Source organism: Hydra vulgaris, chromosome 01 (genome assembly GCF_038396675.1).
Source record: "Hydra vulgaris chromosome 01, alternate assembly HydraT2T_AEP".
In the NCBI taxonomy this organism is placed as follows: domain Eukaryota; kingdom Metazoa; phylum Cnidaria; class Hydrozoa; order Anthoathecata; family Hydridae; genus Hydra; species Hydra vulgaris.
The window spans coordinates 2,675,879-2,702,547 of NC_088920.1; the positions used below are offsets into that span (position 1 = coordinate 2,675,879).

The window sequence follows — 26,669 nt, forward strand, 5'->3', positions numbered from 1 at the left end:
TAGGGTATAAAACACGTCACAAGTTAATTAATGAAAATCAAACATGATGATAAAAATAAAACCTGGCAACAAATCACTTTCTGGTTCATCAATATCTGGTGCAACAGATCTGCGGTAATATACAGGCTACATCACTGCTGTAATATACAGGTTTGTCTATTAATATGACATCAATCTAAAAATGTAAATTCTAATTAATGGTTGTTTAATATGCCTAAGGTACTTCGGTTTTTAACATTTATATATTTAACAATTAAATATTTAGATATTTTTAACATTAAAATTTCGGCAAAAACAAAAATATATATATACTTCTGGATAATTTTTTTTTTTTAAATTGTCATTATATTCCTTTTACCCCTTTAAATGCAATACAAAAAACCTGAGAAACTTTGTAGATAAACAAGTTAAGCCTTGTATTTCTAGAGACATGGTGGATTAGATATTTCCAGAGAAGTTTGTTTTGTTCGTAAAAAGTTTACATAGGGATATTACCGTATAGGTATTTCCCTTACTTACTAAAACAAGGGCTCCACCACCACAAAGGCATAATTTCCACATTAGTTATATAGAAAAAAAGAAACTAAAAAGACTAACTTCCTTTTATTTATTTGGGTTCTATTATTATGTTAATTACTATTATTTAATCTTTTTTTTTGTTAGTATGAGTGATGTAAATTTGAATGCAATTAAAAAGGTGTTGGCCAAAATAAATGATGCATGACAGTTGGTAGTAAAAAACATATAGTAACATAACAAAACGATAAAAACAAAACCAAATGTTTATACTGAATTTATAAAAGTATTTAAAAATATTGATCAAACTTATAAAAATACTTTTTAAAATTGATTATAAGTATTGAAAAAAAAAAACTTTTTTTACTTAGAGTTTTGTTTTGTATAATTTTTTTATAAATAAACTTTTTTATAAAAAGCAATTTTTTTTCCACAACTTTTAAATAAAGAAAATTATCAAATACCAACCTCATGCATTTGTTATGATTTTTGATTATTAGTCCACTGACAGAAAACAACAAAGAAGCAAATAATAAACTTTTATAAACATAACTAACTTTTAAATTTCACCAATTTCAGCACAGTAATAAATATTCTAAGCACAGTAACAATTACTTGAACAAAACTCATATGTGAGATCAAATTCACTTTCTCTTTCCTCGTATTCAATATTTTCATCAAGTTCTTTGAAATCGGGAGCAAATGCAGACTAATTTTCCTAAAAACAATAAAATAAATATTAATCAGTATTTTAATAAAATAAAATCAATAAAGGTTGTTTACATAGAAATTTAAAAATTATTTATATACTTCAATTTAAATTATTCATAAATTTTAATAAAAAAAAATTATTATTCTCTTGAAAAAAAAAAATTAATAATTTTAAGAAAAATTAAATTTAACTTACTACATGAGTTTGTGACCATATTGAAACAAGTCCATTTACAACAGAACATATTATTGGTCTAATTGGATGCCACTAAAATTTGCAAATAATATATTTAAATACATCATGAACTTAAATAACTTAAACAGTTGTAAAAATTGCAACAACAAAAAAAAAAAAAAAAAAAGTGCAAATAAAATCTTTAAATAACTGGACTACGGTTTTATATATAACATAAACCGTCAATATTTAGATTGACAGTCATCATTTAGATTCGAAACATGATGTTGATGAAATTGTTACTATAATTATCCTGGTCAATGATTTCCTGATTATTAACACTGATAAATATGGTGTTTAATGCTAATGTCTTAACAAAGTTTTTAAAGAAATTTTTTAATTAAGTTTGTATGATGCTGTAACGAATGCCCCATAAAGATGGCACCTTAAAAATGGTGATATTTATAAATGCCATCCAAAAATGGTAAAAAAATTTCAAATTTTTTACAAGATTGTTCTTAACTAAAAACTTTCAACACTTAAATGCTAATAAGATCATAATTTACTATTTAATAAAGTTGATAAACACATCAAATTTTATTTTGATAAACTCAACATTTATTTCAGTTGAAATAAGACAATTTTATGTTACATAAAGAAATTGAACAACATGGAACATAAAAAAAATAGCAGCTTTCGACTAGCGGCTTTCGACATGTTTTGTTGATGGACGTCTTTTTGTTGTTGTTTTTGTTATGGTCTCAAAATTGCATTTAATTCGGACCGTAGAGAAAACTTTACTTTTACGGAAACTTCGATTTAGATATGGTCTCAAAGTTACCTTTAATTCGGACCGTAGAGAAGACTTTACTTCTTAAACAATATTTTTCCCGCTTCTTACATCGTTTTTATATGACGACTAATATTATTGCTTTGTCACCCAAAATAATTTTTTACCACTCATTTGGCTTAAATTTATCTGGTCTTATTTTAGTATTTAGTTGATCTTATTACAATATTCTTTGGTGTATGATTTATCCGCTGATTTTCATGTTGTTGCTGTTATCAAGGAGCTTTTGTGCTATATTATCGTACGTTCATTACTCGGCTTTATTTTAATTTTCACAGATTCAATTTTCGTCTTTTATTATTATTCAGAGATTTTCTTATATCCTTCACTACATGTTTAAATTTTTACATTTTTGCAGGCGATATATATATGTTTTTTTCTACTTTCAAATATACTTGATTTTTAGTTATGATTTTAAGTTGCGCGGGTTGTTTCATTTTCTTACACTTTAGATTGGTTAATAAAATTCGAATGAAGTATCTATGACAACGTTAGAGTTTTTTGAATACTCTATTATGCTTTATTTTATTTTAAAAGGGTTTTTAATAGGGTATATTGCCATTTGATTGTTTTTGGTTTATTTGTGCTGGAAGTACCTATGTGGTTTGAATGGTCTTAGGGAAAATTTATTAGCATTTTCTGTTTACACACTTTAGTTATTTTTAGTTTTGTTTCTGGCTTTTTTATTTGAATTTTAATTTATTGTGCGTAGTTTTTTCTACCGTTGGTATGGTAAGTGATTTATTTAATTAGTTTTACTTATATTGTGCAGTAGATTTACACTTTTCATATCATCAAAAAAATATTAGTGCTTTACAAATTTGGGTATGGTTGGGTTTTGGCTATTTGTAGTGAATCCTTTTTTACTGTTTTACACTACTGCACCATACATGCAACTTAATAATATACTGAATTTATTCCATTGTATTGTAAACATCAAAATGTGCATCAACCAAAAAACCAAATTCAAGCAGATAATTCATTGCAATTGGGAATGTGATTATGAAAAAAATTATGAAAAGATGTTTTAAGTGCTTAATTTGATCAAATATTACAGAGACAATGCATAAACCTTATTTTTTTAGTAGACCTAGATAAAGTATGATATGCAATTAACATTTTCCTATGGGATTTCAGGTGACAGCCTCCATATTAGCTCCAATCTTATTATGATTTTACAGATATTGATCTCGTAAAACACAAACAAACATTTTATTTCCAAAATATTAGTGAAAGCGATCCATAATTAGGCAAAATAAAATAAAGATATAAAAAATCACACTTCCTTTCAGATAAATTAACTTTATTTAAACCCATTAACATTCAATTGTTCTATAATTATTATCCATAGATACAATCACAAATTTTGAAATTATGGCCATATAGAAGTAACTATTACCCAGAAACAATAACTACACAGAAAAAGTATAGCTAGTAGGTTGTAATTCAACATTGTTTTATAATGATATGTTGTCATTAAATGCAAAACTAAAAATTTAAGACACAGAAATTATTCTTGGCTGTAGTTCAACAGTCATGGTTGAGCGAGTCGACCATGACCAAGTCAACCATGAGCAACTCAACAATGACCAATTCAACCATGAGCAAGTCAATCATGAGCAAGTCAATCATAAGCAAGTCAATCATGAGCAAGTCAATCATGAGCAAGTCAATCATGAGCAAGTCAATCATGAGCAAGTCAACGAAGAGTAAGCCAACGAAGAGTAAGCCAACCATGGGCTATTATAAATAAACCCTTGAAACCCTTGAAAATAAATACCTGCTATTTATATTTATTATCTTTTAGTTTTGAAGTTAAAACTCACTTGATAAACTCACACTCTAGCTGATTGACAGTTATTTAAAAAGATCTTAAAAACATGTATTTAAATAAAATTATAATTTAAGACATGGAAAAGCCATAGAACCACAGAACTTTTGATTTTTATATTTGGACTCTAACCATAATAGTTTTTTAATTAAGACCTAATACTTTTTAAAAAAAATGGTGTTTCAGTTTTAAATATTTAAATGATTACACAACTTTCATTTTTCCATGCTTGCATAGTTGAACTAAAATCCAGTTATCACAATAAAACTTGCTTTGATGATCAAAATCTTATAGTGATAACTGCTCTGTCATGTTTTAAGTTTTTCTATTACTGTTTTTTACTTTATTTTCTTTCAAAAATTTAAGTTTGTTCCCAATGCTAATAAGCAAACTAATTTTTTTTACGTTTTATCGGAATAAAAATTATTTATAAGTGATACAGATTAAAATTAAAAAGATTTCTTCTTGTGTTTCTTCTTTTTACACTAGACTACGTTTTACTAATATTTCCTCACTCACTTGCAACTTTTGAACCATCTGTTAATTAAAATCTTACTGTTCAGCAGCGTAACAACCAACTTAGAATATATGGAAAAATACTTAATTAAAGTCTTTGAAAACATCAAAGACTTGTTAATAATGAATTTGTATAATAAAAAGTAAATAAACAAACAAATAATATTTAAAGGTAACAAAAAATGTATAAAAGCGAAAACATTGTTAGGATTGTTGATGTTACCATAAGACATTGATGGTTTGTGTCAAATCATTTAAAATTATTCAATGATTCAAATCATTTAATAACTTAATACAAATAATAAAAAAGACATTTACCACAACATTTACAAGCAACTCTCCTTTGGTTCCATGTAAGATTTTCACTAAACTGCTAATACTTCTTTCCCAAATATACAAAGCATGTTGTCTTGATGATCCTGTGAAACATGTTAAAACCTATAATTACGATAATATTTATTGTACATTACTTTTATATTTATTTGTCTTTGCAGTCTATTTTGATTACCTATTTTTAAATAATCAAAATAGACTGCAAACACAAATTCACCTTTAGGCTTATGTCACAATCAGCTCTCTTCTTATTTATAGACAGAACTTAATTTATTACCATGTAAACCACAAATATATTTTACTTGTTATCAACCTCAATTCATCTTGAGAAAAAAATTTAGAAATCTCAAAAGTGAATATACACAACACACACATACACACACACTTACACTAAGTCATAATCTTAGACAGAGATTGAGACCATCAAGCGTATTAGATGCATTAGATGTCCCCCAGCACCTTCAGGAGAAAAAGGTAGAGATAAAAGTAAGAAAACATGAAGAGTTTATAATGGTGTGAAAAAACCTTAGTTTAAGAATGTAGATTCTTGAGATTTTATACTAGAGAAACAGCATAGGGGATAAATCAAGAAGAAATTAATGATGATGAAGTTAATGATGATATTTATATATATAAATATATGAATTGTATATAAATATATGTATATTATTATTATTGTATATAAATAAATAAATAAATATATATATATATATATATATATATATATATATATAAATAAATAAATAAATATATATATATATATGTATATATATATATATTTATATATATATATATATTTATATATATATATATAAATATTTATATATACATATGAATATATATATATATATATATATATATATATATATATATATATATATATATATATATATATATATATATATATATATATATATATATATATATATATATATATATGTATATATATATGAACACTTCCTGATGATCCAGTAATGGTGAAACTTAAAGTTGAAGAAAAATTTAGATAAGTATTTTTTACTAATTTATATATATATATATATATATATATATATATATATATATATATATATATATATATATATATTTGTATATTATATATATTGTATATGTATATAAAATATCAACAATGTCTTCTGAAAAAAATAACATCGTTTTAGGATGTATCAATATTTATGCAGCTTCGGTCATAAACCCAGCCCCAGCTATATTTATGGCCTTGGCCAGAGTCAAATTTCAACCCTGGTAGTAAAGTATAACTGTACAATTCCTATTAGCTGATTAAACAACACTGTCGTTCATAAAATATTTCAAAAAGTCTAAATATATATGAAATCTTAGAATATATTAACTCATATTTGCAGAAGTAGTCAATCAAAGCAATATCTTACCTGTCGATTAGACAATATCTTACCTGCTGCAATAAACTCTCCATCGCCAGAAAAAGCACATTTTTTCCACAATGTTCTGAAACAAGATTAAAGTGTGATTTGCACCATAGTTCAATTTTAAAATAGTAATTGCTTACAGATGACAAACTAAAATATACTTTATAATTTAAATATAAAATATTTAGCATTTTATTTTGTTAGTTATTTTTATTTTTATTTTCTTTTTTTGTATTTTTGTTATTTTTGTTTAAGTAGAAGTTTTTTAAATTTACAATATTAGAACGATTTTTTATTTTTAAAAACTTTATTTATAGTTTGAAAAACAATATTTCTTATTTGAAATAAAAAAAATGCAAATCAGATCAAGTTAAGGTTAAAAATTTAAATGATGTGTCACAAATTACCTGTTAACAAGAAAATTAGCTGTTAACAAGATCTTGAAGTTTTTGTGTAGGCTCAGGCTCCTGCCCATCTTTACAGAAAATTACAGCATCTCGATCAAATACTCAGATTACACGATCTTGGGAGTTTACCAAAAATGAGCTAAACAACATATAAACATTCCATCAATATGATGATCAGTGTATGTCACTTTCTTTCTATCAAAGTGCATATCACTTTCTACCTATGTTGATTAGGGTATAACACTATTGCCAATATGTTTTAAGAGATAGCAGGTACAGACAAGATATGTTTTTTTAAGACCATTTTAAGTAACAACTCCATTATTTTCTTAATATATCAAGTATCAATGTATGAATAAATAAATAATAAATGTATCAATGCAGCATTAGATACACACCAATAATGTCATACTGAAATAGACAGCTATGGGACTTTAGCACATACATTGATTGATTAAATAGGGAGAACGTGAAAGGAGTGTCACTACATTAACTAAAGGTGTGGGTATATATTGGGTGTATGTAAATATATATATACTTATACACTTGCATGATAGTCAGAAAGTTTTTCTTTACTATGTTGATTTGTTTAATAACTAAAAAGCAAGACCAGAAAAATATAAAAATATAACTTTCTTTTTTTTTTTTTTTTTTTAAATTTTTTTTAAAAAAAGTAAAGAAGCCTCAGTTACAAAAACAAAAAACAAAGAAGCCTCAGTTACAAAAACAAAGTTAAGATAAAAAATTAGAATTATCTAAGCACAAAATTAAGGACACCAGCGTGGAAAATAAGAAATCAAAGGCGAGCGGTCAAACTGACCGGCTAATACATAAAATTGACGGTCAGTTGTTTTTTTAGGCGGTCAAAATTTTAATTTTTTTTTTGTTTTAAATTTTTATCATAGCAATTATTCTGCATGACGAAACTTTGTAAATAAAACAATAACTACTTTAAAATGAACGAACTCGTATTCCTTTTTTAATTGTATTCTATTTTTTTAAATAATAATAAATACACATTTTTATGTTATATCAAAAAAATTTAAACTGAATACTTAATCAAGTATCGTTTTATGTAATACTACTATAATAAATGCCTAAGTTACAAAAAACAAAGTTTTATATAACTTAAAAATGTTTTTTTAAAGATACGTTTCATCTGATTTATTATCCAAAGTTTCATCGAAAGACGATTTTAAATCTAAAGACTCGTCTGGTGGCGATTCTAAATCAATTAATGTTTTTATAGTTGTTTTTTTCTTTTCTTTTTTTGAATAAATTTTTCGACTTTCTTGTGTAGGCCATCGCAACATATCTTCGGCCCATAATTCAATGGCAAGATTCACATCAAATTCTTCACTATTTGTTTTATCAGTGCACACCCGAATTAAATTATTGAGCCGTTTTTCAGTTAAGCGATTTCTTGTGTCAGTTTTAATTCTATTCTTAAGAAAAAAAAAAGATTTTTTTTATAAAAAGTTTTATTTGCTCAAAATATTGTTTTTTAAAGAACTTTTGTTGTATAAAAAACCAGCATCTAATAAAGTATATTATTTTATAAAGTATTTTTTATAATTAAAATTGAAAAAAAAAATCCAATATACCTGATGCTTTTTTGGGGCGAATACCTGCAATATCAAATGAATTACCCTCTTCAAGGATAGCAATAAGCTTTCCTAACTGTCGTAACTTTTTTGGGGATTTTTTATAAATAATATACATTTTCAAAATGATGTTATTGACATCATTAAACGCCTTTATTTGTGCAAACTTATCTTTTATCGCTAACTCAAGGCGATGTGCAACACACCAACCAAAAGTTACCCATGGAATTTCTTTCTGAAGTAATACATTTACACTTGTTCTACTTCCTCTATTTACAGCTGCGTCATCAGCACCAAAACCAACTAATTTAGTTTTAAAATTTTCGATACCTTCTGATTCAAGGGATTGACTAATTTTATTGAAAACTTCTTCAGATGTTCCGTATTCAAGATCAGAAATAGAAAGAAAAGAACACTCAACGCATATCTCGGTCTTTCCTATTGTAGGATCGAAACTGATAATAAATATAGCTTCTTTTTCAATTACAGATACATCTGTTAATGCATCAATTAAAATACTGAAGTAATTTCGTGTTTTTAATTTATTTATTTTAAATAATTAGAATATTTGACAAACTCAATCCAATGTATTCAATAAAAGTTCCACAAGTTATTTTATTTCTATATGCATGGCTAAACTCAACACCATGATTTTCTTTGGCAATAAAGTATGCTACCTCAAATTTTTTTCTTATTAAATTTAGATCTTTCGTGGTCATGGTTTTCAGGCCCGATAAAATATCAGTTTGCCGCATTTCTTTCTGCAGATTGCTTAATTTATCATTTCGTTCGCTTACATCCATTCCTTTACTTTTCATTGCTAATTCGTGGGCTCTTTGATGTGGTAAACCATTTGCATGATCAACTGCGGCACTGCTGTATCCTACAACTACCTTCATCGCTTCCCCATTCTGGCGTATATCCTTTATAAATATCAATTTGTTTAGTATACTGACGACATACAGTGCATTTTAATGCTGTAACATAGTTTCCATTATATAATATCTCTAGCCATTCATTTGCATTATATTTTGCAAGAGTAGTGTTTACCCATTTTTGAGCTGTTGTTAGCTGTAATTTTCTACTATTGAGTTTTTCTTCTTTTCAACAGGTGGTTTTAATTTCGATCCTGCTTGTGTTAAAAATGAAAGTGTTGTTTGTCTCTTTTTAGTCGCCTCCATTTTGAAGTGCTGATGTTTGACGATTCTCTTATAATTAAGTAATATAAAAAATGTTCAAATTCGCAATTGTTAATTTGAAATTTATTTAAAAATAACTCATTCATTGCTATGACTTCAGAAATTGCGGGAAAAGGTTACGAGAAAAATGAATGAAAAAAAAGGAGAAAATGTTCTTAGATACATTAATTTTAAATAATAGTTAAATAAGAACTTCAGTCGTTACCGACGTTGAAAAAGAAAAATGATTGCACATTTTATATCTCATTTGTATCATTTTATATCTTTCATTCATTTTTATTTAAAATCATTTTATAAACTATTAATGTTATTTAGTTGATAATAATGTTAATGCCTCTCGCCGGCAGATGCTGAACTAATATTTAATAAAATCATGACAATCATTTTATGAAATACTATCAAAATTATTTATGTTACTTAAAACGAAACTTTATACTACAATATATATATATATATATTTTTAAGATTTTAATAGTAGAAAAAAAAAGCAAACGCGCATTTGGTAATTTTAAATTTATCTAAATAATAAAGTTAACTTCTCAGTCACTCAGCGTCAAATGAACAAAGAGTCTTTAAAATAGAGAACATAAGAACCTCGACAATTTCAAATACGAACTTTCTTTTTTCCGGAGTCTTAACTAATTGAAATCTAAAAAAATTTATTTTCACCACAGAAGGGCTTGGTGTGCGGCTCTTAGTCGATACTTTGTAAGTTTTGTTGACTACGGATAAATGAAACTAAAAATAAAAAATAAAGATATTTTTTCATTGCAAAAAGGTAAAATGTAAAAGCAAAAGGTAGAAAAAAAGAAAAATAAATAAAATGATATAAAGAATATATAAATAAAATGTAGGAATAAAAAAATGTTCTTAGTTAATATTATATTATTATTAAAACAATAATAAAATAAGAACTTCAATCATTTATAAAAAAGCGGTCATGGATTTCACCACCAGTAAAATGAAATTAGTCTTGATAAGTGAAATAAAAAAAATTAATAGTTTACGTCATTTATAATACTCACTAACGAAGCGATTTAAAGTAGCGTACAAACGATAAAATTATTATAGAAGCTTTTTTCAAAGATTTACATTTTATGAAATTTTGGTATATGCATTTTCAAAGGCATCCTGATAATTTGTCAAACGTTATATAACTCTTTTTTTTTTCAACCGGTCAACCTTGACCGGGAAGAATTCGTTTTGAGAGGTCAAAATAGTAATTTTAGTCATTTCGGGCGGTCAGTGACCGTTGACCGCCCGTTATTTTCCACGCTGAAGGACACTTAAATAACGATGAAAAACATTCACATTGGTTCATAATTCAATCAAAATTGGTTAAAGATACACATAAGTAAAATGTGATATACACTTAAACAAAAAAAATATTATTAAAACATAACAGGGATAAAACATAACAGAGATAAAACATAACAGGGATAAAAATGTCTTAATATGAGTTGCTAATTATTAAAGAAGTATAAATAATATTTAATTAACAAATTATATTTAATTTTATATATTTTAAATAAACAAATATTATATGATTGTAATGAAAATAATTGAAATAATAATTTGTACTAACTTAATTATATTAATTACGTAATTAGTACTTACTTTCCTCCTCTTGTAAACTTAATTGATTTTATTGCAGTATTTGCATTTGTAGCTGTGCTTATTCTATATGAAGTTTTAATCTATAAAAAAAAACACATAATATTCGTTAATTTGTTGCTATGGATACAATGTTACCTAAAAACAAAATATATTCAAAATCCATTAAAAAATTAATTTTCAATATCAGTTTGACACATATATTTTGGACAATGCAATTCTACATATGTCAAAAAAAATATGACAAAAAAAAATTCATACAAACTATGACGCATTATACACTTTGTTGTTATATATTTTTCTTCATTTCTTTAGTTTTTCTTTTTTGTAAAGACACAAGGAATGAATTAGAAAAGAGTAGTAATAGAATTAAAATCTTTTGAATAATTTTATAGGCTCTCAAATAGTGTTGTCATTCAATCAAAATGTTGTGTCTGTAATATAATATGTAAAATCAAAATGTTGTGTCTGTAAAATCATAATAAAGTTGAATCATTTAAAAACAGACTCAGTGTCTAAGTAGCAGAGTAGTAATACGCTGAATCTTTAGATTTCACAGACTCTCAAATAAAATCATTTAAAAGTTGAGTTTAGAATAATAAGTTTTGAAGTATTAACACCAATTGTTATCTGGAAAGTTCCAGATATAAAAATGCATTTTTTGTAACTAAGAATATTTACATAATATCAACATTATTTATAAACGAAAATGTTAAATATGTTAATTTTTCAAATTAGTAAAACAGCAGCGTAGCGCTGTGGATGTTGCAATGATATATTTAAGAGGTGCAAATGGCAAGATTACAATTTAGCATTTTTCAAGTTAAATTGTTTGTTTTTTAAAGTTTTTTTAAAGTTTTATTTTAAAGTAGTTTAAATTTTTTTTTATTGTTGTTTCGCAAAGTTTCATAGAAAAAGTGCATCAATCAGTACATAAACTGACTGTTATTCAGTCTTAATGGGCACTGGAACTAAAAAAAGACGTCTTTTGAACCATGCCCACTGGAATAGTAACAGTGGAGTGCACATACATCAACTGATTTAAATATGGATAGACAAGTAAAGTGTACATACATCTACTGAGGGTTTAGGTTTTATTAAGCATTCTTTAATATATAAAAAAGTATTTCAATATTTATTTAAATAGAGTTTATAAATTGATATAATTTATTTGACAAATTATTAAACTGAATTAAACTTTTGAAAAAAATTTTTTAAATATATGCGTACAAATAAGAAAAAAAATAGTTGTACGTGTACAAATAATGCTTAATCTAACTAAATAGAACATAGAGTATTTGATGAACAATACCTTTACACTTAATTATTTGATGATAAAAATATTTTTAACTTGTATTTCCAGGAAACTATTTATATATCCGAAAAAAATAAAATTTAAGAAAAATCCGGAATACTGGAAATATCTGGAAAAAAGATAATCCCTGTAAAGCAAAGATTCACATAGCAATACAGCCATGATAAACTAAGTAGAGAACTTAGTAATTACAAAATAACATATAATACTCTTAATTTTGTTACTTTTATTTTTCAAAAATAATAAATAGCATTTTAAAACTTATTTAAATACCTTTCCTTTTGCATTTCCAGTAAATATGTAATCTCCTCTTTTATCAAATGAAGTTTCAATATTTTGTTTGCACTAAAACAGTTCTACTTATTTAGAATAGAATCAATACAACAGTATAGCAGATTGATATACTTGCAGCAAGATTGTAACATTTGATTTATAATATAGATTGATTCATAAAAATGATATTAAAAAATAAAAGTATATATAATGAATCTTTTTTGGGGTATTTAATTGTTTTATAGTAAATTATAGTTCATCATAAAGATATATATTACAGATATTATGTCAATCCTAATATGTTAAAATATTCAAGCTTTTTTAATTTCAAATGATGAAAAAAAAAAAGAACATATTTATATATATTTATACATACTTGGGGTAAGTGAGGTTTCTTAGCCCTGGTCAAACTAATCGAAAAGAAAAAAAGAACTCTTGAGTAAGAGAAGAAAAAGCTTACAAACTTTGGATGGTAATCAGAAGACTAGAGCCAGAAATGTTAAACTATCAAAAAAAAGAAAAAAAAAAGCTTATATTATACCTCATAAAGTGTTTTTATAAAAACATATATGTAGAGTTTCACAGGGTAAATAAAATAATTCTCCTTTTAGAAAATCTCAATTAGGAATTTTTTTCCTTTCAACAATTAGTATATATTCTTTAAAGTCTTAAAAAATAATGAAAGAATAAAAAAATAAATAGAACAAGCTATTTATAGATTTTAAAATAAGAGGAAAAGCGTATAATTCAATTTAAGAAAAAGTGCTCAACTATCAATATTTTTTTGATACTTGTAGCAATCCAAAATTTTAGCAATTAGTTTTTAAATGGGTCAACCACAAAGCTGGTTTAATATTTTAAAGCTCCAACATTTAATTTTTAAATATTTTGCAAAACATATTCAATTAGAAATTATTTAAACTTCATAACATAGTCATATAGTCAATTTAAAAATAGGGAATCATTCCAGGAACCAGTTGCTTGCGCATCTAATGAAAATAAAAAAGGTGACTTTTAAATTATTTTAAAATTTAAATGCATTTATACTTAAAATTTATTTGCAGTTTACTTTTTTTATTACAGCCATTAAGATAAAAAATAGAAAAGCACTGAATCAAAGGAATTACATGAGTAGAAATCATGACGAAAAGGAATACAAAGCTAAAGAAAATGCTAGACTTCAAAGACAAAGGTGGAAAAAAGATTTTCAATAGATTGCAGCTGAAAGAACAAAATGTTGAAAGAATGAGAAAATCTCGACTGCTACAAAAAGATGTATCTTCATCAGTAGAATCAAATCACCCATCAATTGCAAATTTGCAAGTTAAAGGAAAGTATATGAAAAAATTGAATCGCTATCTTCCCAAAAGTCCTGTTCAAAAGAAAGAACTGCTGTGTTGTGTACTCAATGAAACTCAACCATTAACTTACTCAATTCAAAAATTAACAAACAATCTCAGAGAAAAAGAATTTGTGGTTATTAAAATTTTTTATTGCGACTATGAAATTAGTCAACTTTACCCCAGAACAGCAGATTATACTTCTGTAATGATATGAGAAAGAAAAGTGTGTGTATAAATCCGACACATGTTATATACACTAAAATAAGCTTTCAAAGAGTTTAAGCTAAACCATACAGATATTAAATTAAATCTGTCAAGATTTTGTCAGTTGAGACCACTTTCGCAGGGTTCAGATGTATTTTCTACAATCAAAACGAAAAACTTAATGATTCTAAATTTTATTTGCAAAAAATGCAGTTTGCAAGGAATATACTGCTTATAGTCTTTTTGATAAATTATTACTTCAGTTTGAACAATTTCAGTTAAACATTTCATGGAACCAGTGGCAGAAACCTCAAGCAAAATTGTATATTAAAAAAGCAAAGGATAACAAAGAAAGAACAATTGCAGTTTTAGTATCACATGTTAAAGAAATGCGTGCTAAGTTTATTATTCATAGTAATATCAAAAGTAGTCAATCATCCTTATTTAAACTAAATATAGAACCAGCAATTCAAAAAGATTCAAATAAGGCTGTTATTCAAGTTGACTGGGAAGAAAATTATACTTGTTTTTACCACAACAAAACGCAAGCAGCTCATTTTGGTCAAAATCACATTTCTATTTTTATATGTGCAGTTTGGCATCATCAAACTAAATCTTTTTATTTATTTAAAAATTATCTGTTGTTTTAAAAATAAATAAATTTATCGAGCTTCTATCAGATGATATTGCATAAGTTCATATTTTTAGTGACAAGGCATCATCTCAATTTAAAAATAAACATATTTTAGCATCAATGAAAACTTTAGAAGAAAAGCATACAATTAAAATGCACTGGCATTTTTTTGCTGCAATGCATGGAAAAGGAGTTGTGAATAGAATTGGAGCAACTGTAAAACCTGTTGCCAGAAAAAATATTTTAACAGAAAAATATATAATTTCTTGCACTGGCGACAATATAAAAATTACTGTTATATTACTGAATGAAAAAGAAAAGCGTGAAATAAACAACTCTCTTGGTTTGAGCGCCATTTCTTAAGAAAACAATATAAATAAAAGAATTGTGTAAATGCCATTACTTTCAAGTTTTAAAAGCTTTCGCCAAAAATTGCATGATAACAAAGATATAAAAACTTATAAATTTACATTTAGTGTCTAGACAGTTTAAAAGCGACCAGGTATCTTAAAAGTGACCTTTATAAACTGTAGAAACAATCTTTGTCATTCCTAAATAAAAGCTATATATATAGTATGAAATTTGTTTTATGTTTTATTTTAAATTATAATAAAAATTTGCATGTGGCGTAGCTGATAGTTGCGTAGATGACTTCATGATTTATAAAAAACTTTTTTTGACCTGTAATTATTATTATACTTAAAAAGTTTGATAAATAAAACTTGGACGAAATAACTATTAATGAAGAAAAAAACATTTTTATGAAAGTATAAATGCTTATTTAAGAGAAAAATTGATTCAAAATTTAGATTTTAAAAAAATAAAGCTCTTTTGCACATTACGTAGCTGACCACTGTCTTTTAGATCTACTTAGGTCAAACTTTTTATATATCTTGTGTTTTTTTTTGAATAACAATAACAAATGATAAATAGCATATAAAGAAAAAAAAGAAAATATTTATATTATATTAAGTTAATTGAATTTAAAAAAACTTGTTGGACACATTATGTAGCTGACCAAAGAACTCTACATATATATATATATATATATATATATATATATATATATATATATATATATATATATATATATATATATATATATATATATATATATACAAATCTGACTAACAACTATAAATAAAAATAACTATACTAATCTGCTCCATATATCTCTAGGCTAACTAATAAATTACTCACATACACAGCTTTTGTAATATATTTCATAATATTATGTATATTTTTATATCAATTTTAATTCTTATTTTCTTATTTTTATTTTATTATTTTTTAATACACAAATAATACACATTAACACATAAAAAATATTTTAAACAACATTAAATATATAACTATTTCACAATTATTAGCCAACTAAAAACAAATTAATAATATTATTAACCTAACTACTAATCAATTTCTGTCCCGTAACAATCTAAAATACAAATATAAACCTTAACGTCCACTAAACAAATCGTAGCAAAATTAAACTTTTACTACTTGCCTGATGATTGTGATAACACATGAAACTCAGAGTTGCAATATTAAATTATATTATAAACATTAGCATTTAGCTAATTCCTGGTACTGCGGGTAACAGTAACATATATATTATATATAATATATATATATATAATATATATATATATAATATGTATGTATATATATAATATATATATATATATATATATATATATATATATATATATATATATATATATATATATATATATATATATATATATATATATATATATATATATATATACGCAACACACAGGTTTTATTTGTCAAACTCTATTAGTAGAAACAAAAACAGTAATATACCTTTACTCCAACAGGAAGAATATGTTGTTTTCCATCAACTTCAATTAATACAAGTGGATGTTTTATTGGGCAAACCAAGAATTTATTACTGAAAAAATTTAAAAATTTAATAAAAAAAAATTCAATTAATTTTTATATCAAAACTGTTTGAATGCTATCCGTGAAATGTTAAAAACTCCAAGATCTCATATTCAAAATCCCCAAATCCTAAATCGTCAAAATTTAAATTGATTTAACACAAATTTAAAAAAACATTTATTAACAAAATAGTAGTTGTAATATAACATTACATAACATTAACAAATAACACATTAAATGAGTTAAATACATTATATATTATAAACAATTTTTTTACCATTACATGGGTTTTGCAAAATGTCTAATACTAAAGTTTCTTAATACTTTAGTCTCTTAAGCTCAAAATTACAAACAAAATTTGTTTCACATGACTTGTAACTATTTTGCTATAAACTTTTATTACACTATTGTTATCCATAAAGCTTCACTAAAATAATCTGATCAACTTTTTTTATAACTTTTTTTTATCAAGCTTTTACAAGAAGAATCAAAATTCTTTTTTTCACACATTGTTATTATTGAAACTGATCTTTTAAATTAAAAAATGAATAAATAAATATTTTATTGAGACAACAATGAAAGACTAAGCAAGAAAATAATGAAAATCAGACGATGAAAAAAAACAAAACAAACAGTAAACAGCAAAGAACTTAGGATAACAATAAATAACAGCAAAGAAATTAGGTCATTGCGTATTGCATACATGAAAAGTCCTTAAATAATATATGTTTATAACACTAATAATTTGTAGAAACTTTCAATTAAAATATTTATCAAGAGCAGTTATTAAGTTCTTTACTTCTTCATTTTGCCTTTTCGTGACAGTCTTCATTTTGAGGTTAATATTTGCTCTTACTTGGTGTTTATGTTTTTCTTAAAACCCTTTAAGTTTTTTGTCAAATTTAGTAGAACTAATACCCAATGATACATACTCTAAATTGGTCTTTCTACAAATTGGTCTATCCTATAAATTGGCAATGTAGATTATATTATATCTCAATGTATAAGATTTTTTTTTCCATTGCAATGTCTTTTTGATTGTAGTCCCAGTGTTAGTAATATTCTTGTAATGATCACCCATCTAACAATACATTTCTACAGTAAGTTTTTGCATTTTTACATTGCTGGTGTCAATGGAATTTTTAATTTTGTTAATTCACCTCCTCAAGGCCATGAAGGCCACTACAGTCATGGAGGAGAAACAAGTTAAGTGTGGTGCTACCAGGGACATGGTAGCACCACACTTAATTTGTTTCTCAAATGGAACTTCTTAATTACCATGCAAGGTATCTGCCACGAATAAAATTTTTTAGACATGTTTCGCTTATGTAAGTAAAACATTTATAAAAAAGATGGATTTAAATGTTGTAACTTCTTAGGGTTAAGATAACAAAACTTAGGTTTAGTTGACAAAAAAAAAAAAAAATCTTTTTTTGTTAACTTTTGTTTTTTAGTTTAAAAAAAAATCATTTTAGCTTGAAAATTTTAATTTAATGCAGGAAAATAAACTTCCGCTGGAATGATTTTCTTTTGTTTATGTTTACTTATTTTTATTAATGATACATTTCTTTTTAAATAAAAAATGGTGTCTTTAATAAATATATATAAAAAATGGTGTCTTTAAAATGGTGTCTATAAAAAATAGTGTCTTTAAAGCGTTTTGTTTATGTTAACTTTTCAAACTTTTCAAATAAGATAGTTATTAGTTTACTTTAGATTTTTGAGTTGACTAAATTTCTTATAAAGTAAATACTCCAGCGTGTAGAAACTTAATAGCAAAAATTGCTGGTACTATGAATGGATAAAAATTGCTGGTACCGAGAATGGATAAGGAATGGATAAAAAATAGATAAAGAATGGATAACTACTTTAACAACTGTTGTATTAAAACAATGGATTTTTTTAAAAAAACTTTGAATTAATTGTAAAAAAAATATTCTTTTTTTCAGGTTTCAATTCATTTAGCTTTTAGATTCAATTCATTCTAAAATAATTTTAATATTTCTAATTTATTTGAAATTATTATTTAAACAATAACTATTTATTGCAGAAATTTAACATAATAACAATTAAAATAATTTATAACAAAAATTCAAATGTTCATAATGTTAAACATAATGCTAAATTATTAACTTCATCTTTTGTCTTCCAGCAACTTTTAACTCAAAAAGTGGTTGCTCGCAGGATTGCTGGAGGTGATGTTAAAAAAAAACGAAAAACAGAGAGTGTGTAATAAGCTGGTGACTCTGTGTTTGCTTTTTAATATATACATCTAATCATTTTTAGAATACTTTCACTGGTACAGATAGCACAAAAGATGGAGGAAGATGACTCCATACAGTGACTATTCTATTAAGAATAAAATTCTTTCTTAATGGACATTCTTTTGTTAATTCCTATTTGAATCATTTGGAATTTCTTCTGTATGCAGATTATTCTTTTATTAACTGTTATTGAACTGTTGTTCAAACTTTTGTAGCAGTGTACAGTGGTTTTAAAAATTTAATAAAATTTAATTAATATAATATAATAATTAATATAATTAATAATATAATTTAAATAACTTCATTTTTCAAACTGCTTGAAAGACATCTTAAGATATTTAAACATTTAAATTATAATAAATAAATACCATAGTCTTAAATACAAAAAAGCCCTAAATCCTAAAAAAGGATTTATTAATAGAAAAATTCATTTATGTTTTTAAACTTTGAAAACATTTTTTACAGAAATGATCTAAACTGATTTCAATTAAAATGTGTTCAGATATCATCATCTGACAATTGAAACTTACAAGCAAGCATTAATGACACCATTTTCAAAACATTTTAACAGTGATTTCAAGTAGGAAAAACAACAACAAAAAAGAAATTTACACCTGCAATTTTCACTTACAAAAATGAAACTTAAAAAAGAAAATGAATTTTTATTGACTAAATTAAAAAAATTTAAAATGAAATTAAAAATCTAAAAAAAGTTGAAATTAAAATTTTTCTAATAGAAAAAAATAAATAACTATCAGAAAGATTATAAAGTGTAGTTAACAATAGCGAAATAATTCATAATAAAACCCTTTTTTGAAGATGAATGTATTTTCTTAAACAAAATTGGTTGAAGTTTTGATTACCTGAACTGAAAATCAAAATTATTTGTTGTGTATGAATTTAATTTGTTTGCAAAATCTTTGCAATAATTTGTTTGTAGGCAAGATTGTAGTTTACTTTTAAAAAATTACTTTTAAAATACAAATTCATAATATCAAAACATTTAGTGGTAATTAAACTGAGACTTTTAAAATACATTTTAAGAATATTTTGAAATAAGATTCCATAGAATCTAGTAAATACATAAAAAAGAGCAACCTAGTAGTACTTAAGTAGCAAGTAGTAGTAGTACTGAAGTAGAAGCAGTACTGAAGTAGTACATACAGTAATCAGGCATCTAATACATTTGATCAAGAACAATTACAAGTAAATTAGTTCTAAATTCCTAAACACAAACTCAATTAAAAACCTAACCCTAACATGTAGTTAGCATTTCCAAATCAAAATTATAAATACATGAAATTGGCAAAATACAATTTATTTATTTTTTTAATTGTTTTTATTTATTTGAGTTTAATGCTATGTTTTGCTTTTTTTCTACTTTTTTTAATACATGTAAATTAAATACAATACATATACTTTATATATATTGTATTTATTTAAGTAAAACTTTACTATAACTATTTTTACCATAGTTTTTATCATTAGTTACAATTTTTATCAATTAGTTATCATGATATAGTTACTATTTGTAATGTTTTCTAATTCACATTATTATTAATATTATTATTATTATTATTATTATTATTTTTATTATATTATTATTGCAACTATTAATATTATATTCATTTATTAGCGCTTTATATTCCTTTCTTTCCTTTTTTTTATTTATTTATTTATTTTTTTTTCCCTCTTAATCGTATTTTAAAATTTTTCTATATTTTATTTATAGTTTTTTTTTTTGTGTTTGTTTTTTTTTTGTGTTGTTCCATTGACTAGTTTTTAACTATATGAGTGACACCTAACCTTATTTATATGAGCTTATAAAATATTATTGTAAATTTTTATATTTAACAGTTCAATAAATGGATTGTTTTAGTTTTAAACAAAACAATTCTAATAAAAAATGGTTCATTAAAATAAAAAATAAAAAAATTTTCACAAAAAACTTTTTTTTTAAATTTTAAACAAATTTTTCAATTATTTAAAAACTGAAACGATTATTAGTTGTAACAAAAAAATAACAAATCTGATTGGTTTATTTTAGTTAAACGAATAATGATTGGTTTATTTTAAATTAATGAATAACGATTGGTTTATTTTATTTTGACAAATAACGATTGGTTTATTTTAGTTTGAAATAACGAATCACTTGGTTTATTTTAGTTTGGTTTAAATGAGTTTTTTTTCCAAAAAAAAGCACTAGTCAAAGTTTATAGAACTGATAATCTTTTAAAAAATTAAATTATAACAATTATAACAAAATGCAAGAGTTTAAAAATTGAAAATGGTTAAAAATCTTACTTGTCACGTGGATGAATTTGTACTTTTTGAACAGCCAAAGGAAAGCAATAACGCACTTCACAATCACCTAACAAGACATCCCATAACCCAACATTCCAATCAGTTGAAGATGTTAAAACCTTTTTACCATTACGACTCCAATTAAAACATAAAATAAAGTATTTATTTCAATAGCTTTATGGTCACAAAAGTGTCCAATTTTCACAAAGGTTTTCTTACAAAGATTCGTTATTCGATTTTTGAACTTAAAAAATTTTAATTAAATCTTAATTTCCAAAAGAATAGGAAAGTTTTAATAGTAAAAAAAACTGTAAAGGTTAGATAAAGTGTTAAAAATATTATTAATTTGTTGTGGAAGTAAAATTGTAACATCAATAAATGTATGCACATTAGGCAGGCTTGGTCAGGAAGCGGGAGCGATTGCTCATATGTACTGACCACAGAAATGATATTAAGTTGCAAAAAACTGGCCAGATTTTTTAGTCATTTTGAGAACATTAAAGTTTGTGTATGTCCGTAAAACAAAAATATATTTTATCAAATGAACTATTATCTTAATACTATGGCTCATTCTCAGAGCCACATCTGCAAAGGTGTAAATCTTTTAAACTATTATTATTTGTTTACTAATATAAATGTTTTAAATATATTTTTTAATTTGTCAATATTTTAAAAGTTTGTTTTATATTACAGATTTTATTAGTATATTCTTATTTTTTGTTTAAAAATTATGTATTTTTTATGTAAATGTAAATTTGACCACAGAAATAATATTCAGTTGCAAAAAATCTGGCCAGTTTTTTGCAACTAAATATTATTTCCGTGGTCAGTACTCCAGAGCAATCGCTTCCGCTTCCTGACCAAGCCTGATTAGGATTGTTCAAATGAGCCAATCAAATCAAAATAACCTCAAGTTAAATTTTGCAATTTAAATTTTTGTAATCTCCTACTACTCAAACCTTGAACACAATATGTATTAGTAATGTGATATATTTGTATATGTTTACATTCATAATTCTGAATGAGTCAAGTATTCATAGTATTAAATCAAGTAAAGTTCCAGTTCTAAAACTTAGTTTAACGGTTCTGAGGCCTGCTGGTAGTAAGGTTTTCTGAATTCTGTGGTAGTTCTCAGAAAATCTGATTTCATCAACAGTTTTAAAAACTAGAGTATTAACAGCCTTATGTTGCGCATGGATAACTGTTAGTGCTTTTAGTGTATATTTCCAAGGAGTTAATTCTTTTTTTATGTATATTTATGTATATTGCATAAGAAGTTAATTCTTATAACTTAGTTACCAATTTAATTGGGTTAATTAGTGGAACTAAGGCATCTGCAAAGCTCATTTCTCAGGGTGTCATGCACTATCTATGATCAACTCAGGGTGTCATGCACAATCTATGAAGTTTAGTTCTCTAATAACTTAAAACATCGCCAACAAATTGTTAAAATTAAACTTTTACAAATATCCATGGTCAAACTTGGTCTTTATAGAAACTTTTCATTAGTTCAATCTTACCTCACTCACTATACATTCTTGCTACTAGTAAAACTTATTTGAATTTGAATGTTTCATCTTTAGATCTCAGTAATGATGACTATTGTCATTTGACTAGCTAATTACATGCTTGACCAAGGAATATTACTCAATCACCATTAATCGGTCACTAAATCTTGGTCTTTTATTTCTGATAATTGTGACTCCGTCACATAAATCCATAGATGCTTTAATTTTCTTGAGTTTATCTAACTCTACCCAATGGTTTTTACCTACTTGTTTAACTGCTTTCTAAATATTTTTTTCATTTTTTTCCACACAACAAAACACTCACTTTAAAACAAATATCTTTATATTATTGCAAAAAATACAAAAAGAGGCTTTCTTATGCGAAACTCTATTATTAACTATCTTGTAATTTATTCCAGAAGTTAAGTTTAAGACTTTTGGAAAATATTTATCAGCGTCAAAAAAAGTTATGTCTTTAAGCTTTTAATTAAAAAACTTTAAATACCTCATCATTAAGACTAACAATTAGATTTTATCTCTAAAAATCAATACAGATTTCAAACCTCTTGTTTGCCAACACACCTTTTAACTATTATAACAGAAAAGTTCAATAACACATTAGATAAAGATGGTAAAGGCTTTTACTCTGGACATAAAAAGCTTTCCATATGATGCAATCTTCTTCATAAGCTGGCTTCATATGGTGTAGCTGAGGAAGTTTTTGGAATTGTTAAATCATTTCTTTCTAAGCACAGTATTGATATCAGCCTTGAAGACCAATACTATAATTTAATTCTTATTCATTAACTTCTGGGGTACCTCAATGTTCCATCCTTGGTCCTTTCAATGGTTGCTTGCAGCTTTGCTGGGTACAAATTAGTTAAATATAATAGTAATATTTAAATGATAACATAAGAACATTTAGAAGATGACTAACATAAAAAGCATTATAAGAGAAAAAATTTATAAGCCAATGTTGCTTTAAACTTTCTTTAGAAAAATTTTGAAATAAATATTGAAAAATGTTTTTAGTTAATTAACTTGAGTTTTTTACTTTAAAAATCTCATCTTAAATTTTTCCAAAAAAATTTGTCAATAAACCATTCTTAATCTTTGAAAACCAAAACTTTTATTTTAATGTATATTTATGGTTGGTTGGTTTTAAACCTGCTGTCTTAAAGTTCAAAAATTTGACAAGAAGAAATGAATGGGTAATTTTAGATAAATAGAATAATTAGTAAATAAAATGTAAATACTTTGAAGAACCTGATTGATGTTTTTTTAATTATTTAATGATGTTTGATTATTTAATTATTTTTTAACTATTTAAAACCTGATTGATGTTTGTTGCATACAAACTTGAACTAGGATTGAGAATAGTTGAATATCACAATCCAACAATGAAAACATAAATGTTTAATGGTTTAACTTTAATAAAACATTTTAATGCAAAATGAAAAACAAACCTGACAGATAAAACAGGATGGACATGTGCCACCAAAACCTTTGCTATCTCATGAGTCAAAAAATCCCAAATAACTAATCGACCATCGTTGCATCCAACAGCAAGTAATGAGCCAGTTCGATTAAAAGAGCATGTTAACGCTGCACTTATTGAATCCAAACTTCCATCAAACTCCTATTTCATTTTTTAAAATTTTTATAAAAAAATAGAATATTAAATAAAATTAAATATACTTTTAAAAAATAATTTAAAAATAAATAAAACTATAAATAAACTCAAATATAAACAAACTATATATATAAAAAAAGTATATAAAAACTATTTATATAAAAACAAAATACATATTCAAAAAACTAATATCAAATTAATTTTAAAAAAAATCAATTTAAAAAAAAATAATTACTCAACCTTTAATAACCTACCTCAGTGAAACTCTGACCAAAGGTTTCCAAAAAATAAAATAACTTATATAAAAAAAACTGTTATAAAAATAGGAATAAAAAAAAATATAAATAAAAAAATTTACTATTTTAACATTATTGAATTTAAAATACTATTATAATAACTTTGGCAAGAAAATTTACTAAATGGTCATACATGAGCAGTAAACTTCTATGGGGAATATGCAGTAAAGTAAAATAAAGGAGAATTCTTTTTTGAACAATACACAATTAGATTGTTGTCAAGACAAAAATATAGATTAGTTAAAAATTACTAATACAAAAACAAAAATAAAAGAGAGAGCATCCAAACAATATTTACAAAAGTAAAATATAAACTTTTCATAAATGAACAAATATATACGACAGTTATTAACTTTATCCTCTAATTCCAAATGGTTTCAAAGATATGACAATTAAAACTTTATCTTGAACCATCAAAAATCTGCCATTTTGAAAAATGGTTTTGGTCTTTGTTTCTGTTCTGTGCGCAATGGAATGCTGAAAATGAGTACACTATTTTGAGGCGAGGGATATAATAAATCAATTTAAAGTGTTAAAAAAAAAACATAACACCTACAATGTTGACTTTTATTGCAATTTGACTGGGGAAGTGAAATCGAAAAATGCAGATGTGGCTTTTTTTTTTTTCAATTTTAGAGGTTGTCCTGAATAGTTTAGTTAGAGTAGTTACAAAGAATTGGTCTTTTCTAAAACAGAAAAAAAAGACATGGTTTAATAAACTTAAATTTGTTATTTAAAAAATAGGAATAATGAAAAATAAAAGGAAAAAAAGGTGGTATTCCTAAGTGCTTACACAGAATTTGATGTTTAATAATTTTCGGAAAATTTTCCCACCCACCATGAGTTTATTAAGACCCTCTTTCTCTATTAATTAAATTTTAATCAAGGGTGTGGAGAAGGGGTGTTCAAAAAAATAAAATATTCAAAAGGCGAATACACAAGAAGCCAAATTTGAGGCAAATATTTAAAAAAATACAATTGCAAAACAAAATCCAAAAATAAATTTACCTCATTTTTCTCATGTGCTCAAGTGGCAAAATACCCCGAAAAATGCCCCAAATTGTTCCTAAATTATTTGGCTTTGAACGCTAGGTAAATCTCATTATTTTGTGAACATTTTTTTTTTCTAATGTGATCATGATGGTCAAAATTTTTTCTTAGATTGTTGCGCACTCATTTTTTTTCATAATTGTTGTTTAAAATAAAAAAAATTTATGCATACTTTTAGCAAAAAAAAAACTTTTTTTGCGTATTTGCTCAAAATTACTTTTATGCAAAATCTTTTTTTAATATAAACAGCAATTATGAGAAAACTAGGATACACAACAACCGAAAAAAAAAAACTTCCAGGAGCTCTAAAAATATAGAAAAGCTTATGGAATACTAATAGAAAAAAAATTAAAACTTTTAGTTTTTGAACCCAGAGTCTTAAGGTATAACGGCAGCAAGGACTCCAAGACTGCATGCTTAGAATCAATAATTTTAAAGTCATCGAATCTTATGAATTTTTTTAAATCAGGGATGCAGAATCCTAAAAGGATTCCGCATCCCTGATTTACTTGTTATGTACAAAGAAACTGTATCTCAAAACTAAAAAAAAAAAAAATTTAGTTATTATTTTCTAATTTTTGAGACTAGTTTAGGTCTTAAAAATTAGAAAATATTAAAAGTTTATTAGGCTAATACCTGAGTACAAGTGATAATTATGTTTTATAATCAATTCTCTTTCTTTATTTACAACTCTCAGGTCCTTAATACGATACTATATATATTAATAATATTTTATTATAAGAAATAAAAGGATGAATAGAAACTTTATCCAGATGTAAAAAATAGGAAGATGGGA

General features: G+C 24.9%; 1 protein-coding gene across 1 annotated transcript; it reads right to left on the reverse strand.

Annotated features, from left to right (window-relative positions):
• Positions 1 to 1,111: 1,111 nt before the first annotated feature.
• LOC136073962 (retinoblastoma-binding protein 5 homolog) lies at positions 1,112 to 24,832 on the reverse strand (the record flags this gene model as incomplete). Its single annotated transcript, XM_065786260.1, is given in 11 exon segments — positions 1,112 to 1,234; positions 1,424 to 1,495; positions 4,918 to 5,018; positions 6,347 to 6,399; positions 6,747 to 6,866; positions 11,148 to 11,227; positions 12,733 to 12,804; positions 16,741 to 16,828; positions 21,387 to 21,551; positions 24,286 to 24,533; positions 24,782 to 24,832. Coding segments are annotated over 11 exon segments (1,173 nt in total), but the record flags the coding sequence as incomplete, so codon positions are not given.
• Positions 24,833 to 26,669: the final 1,837 nt, after the last annotated feature.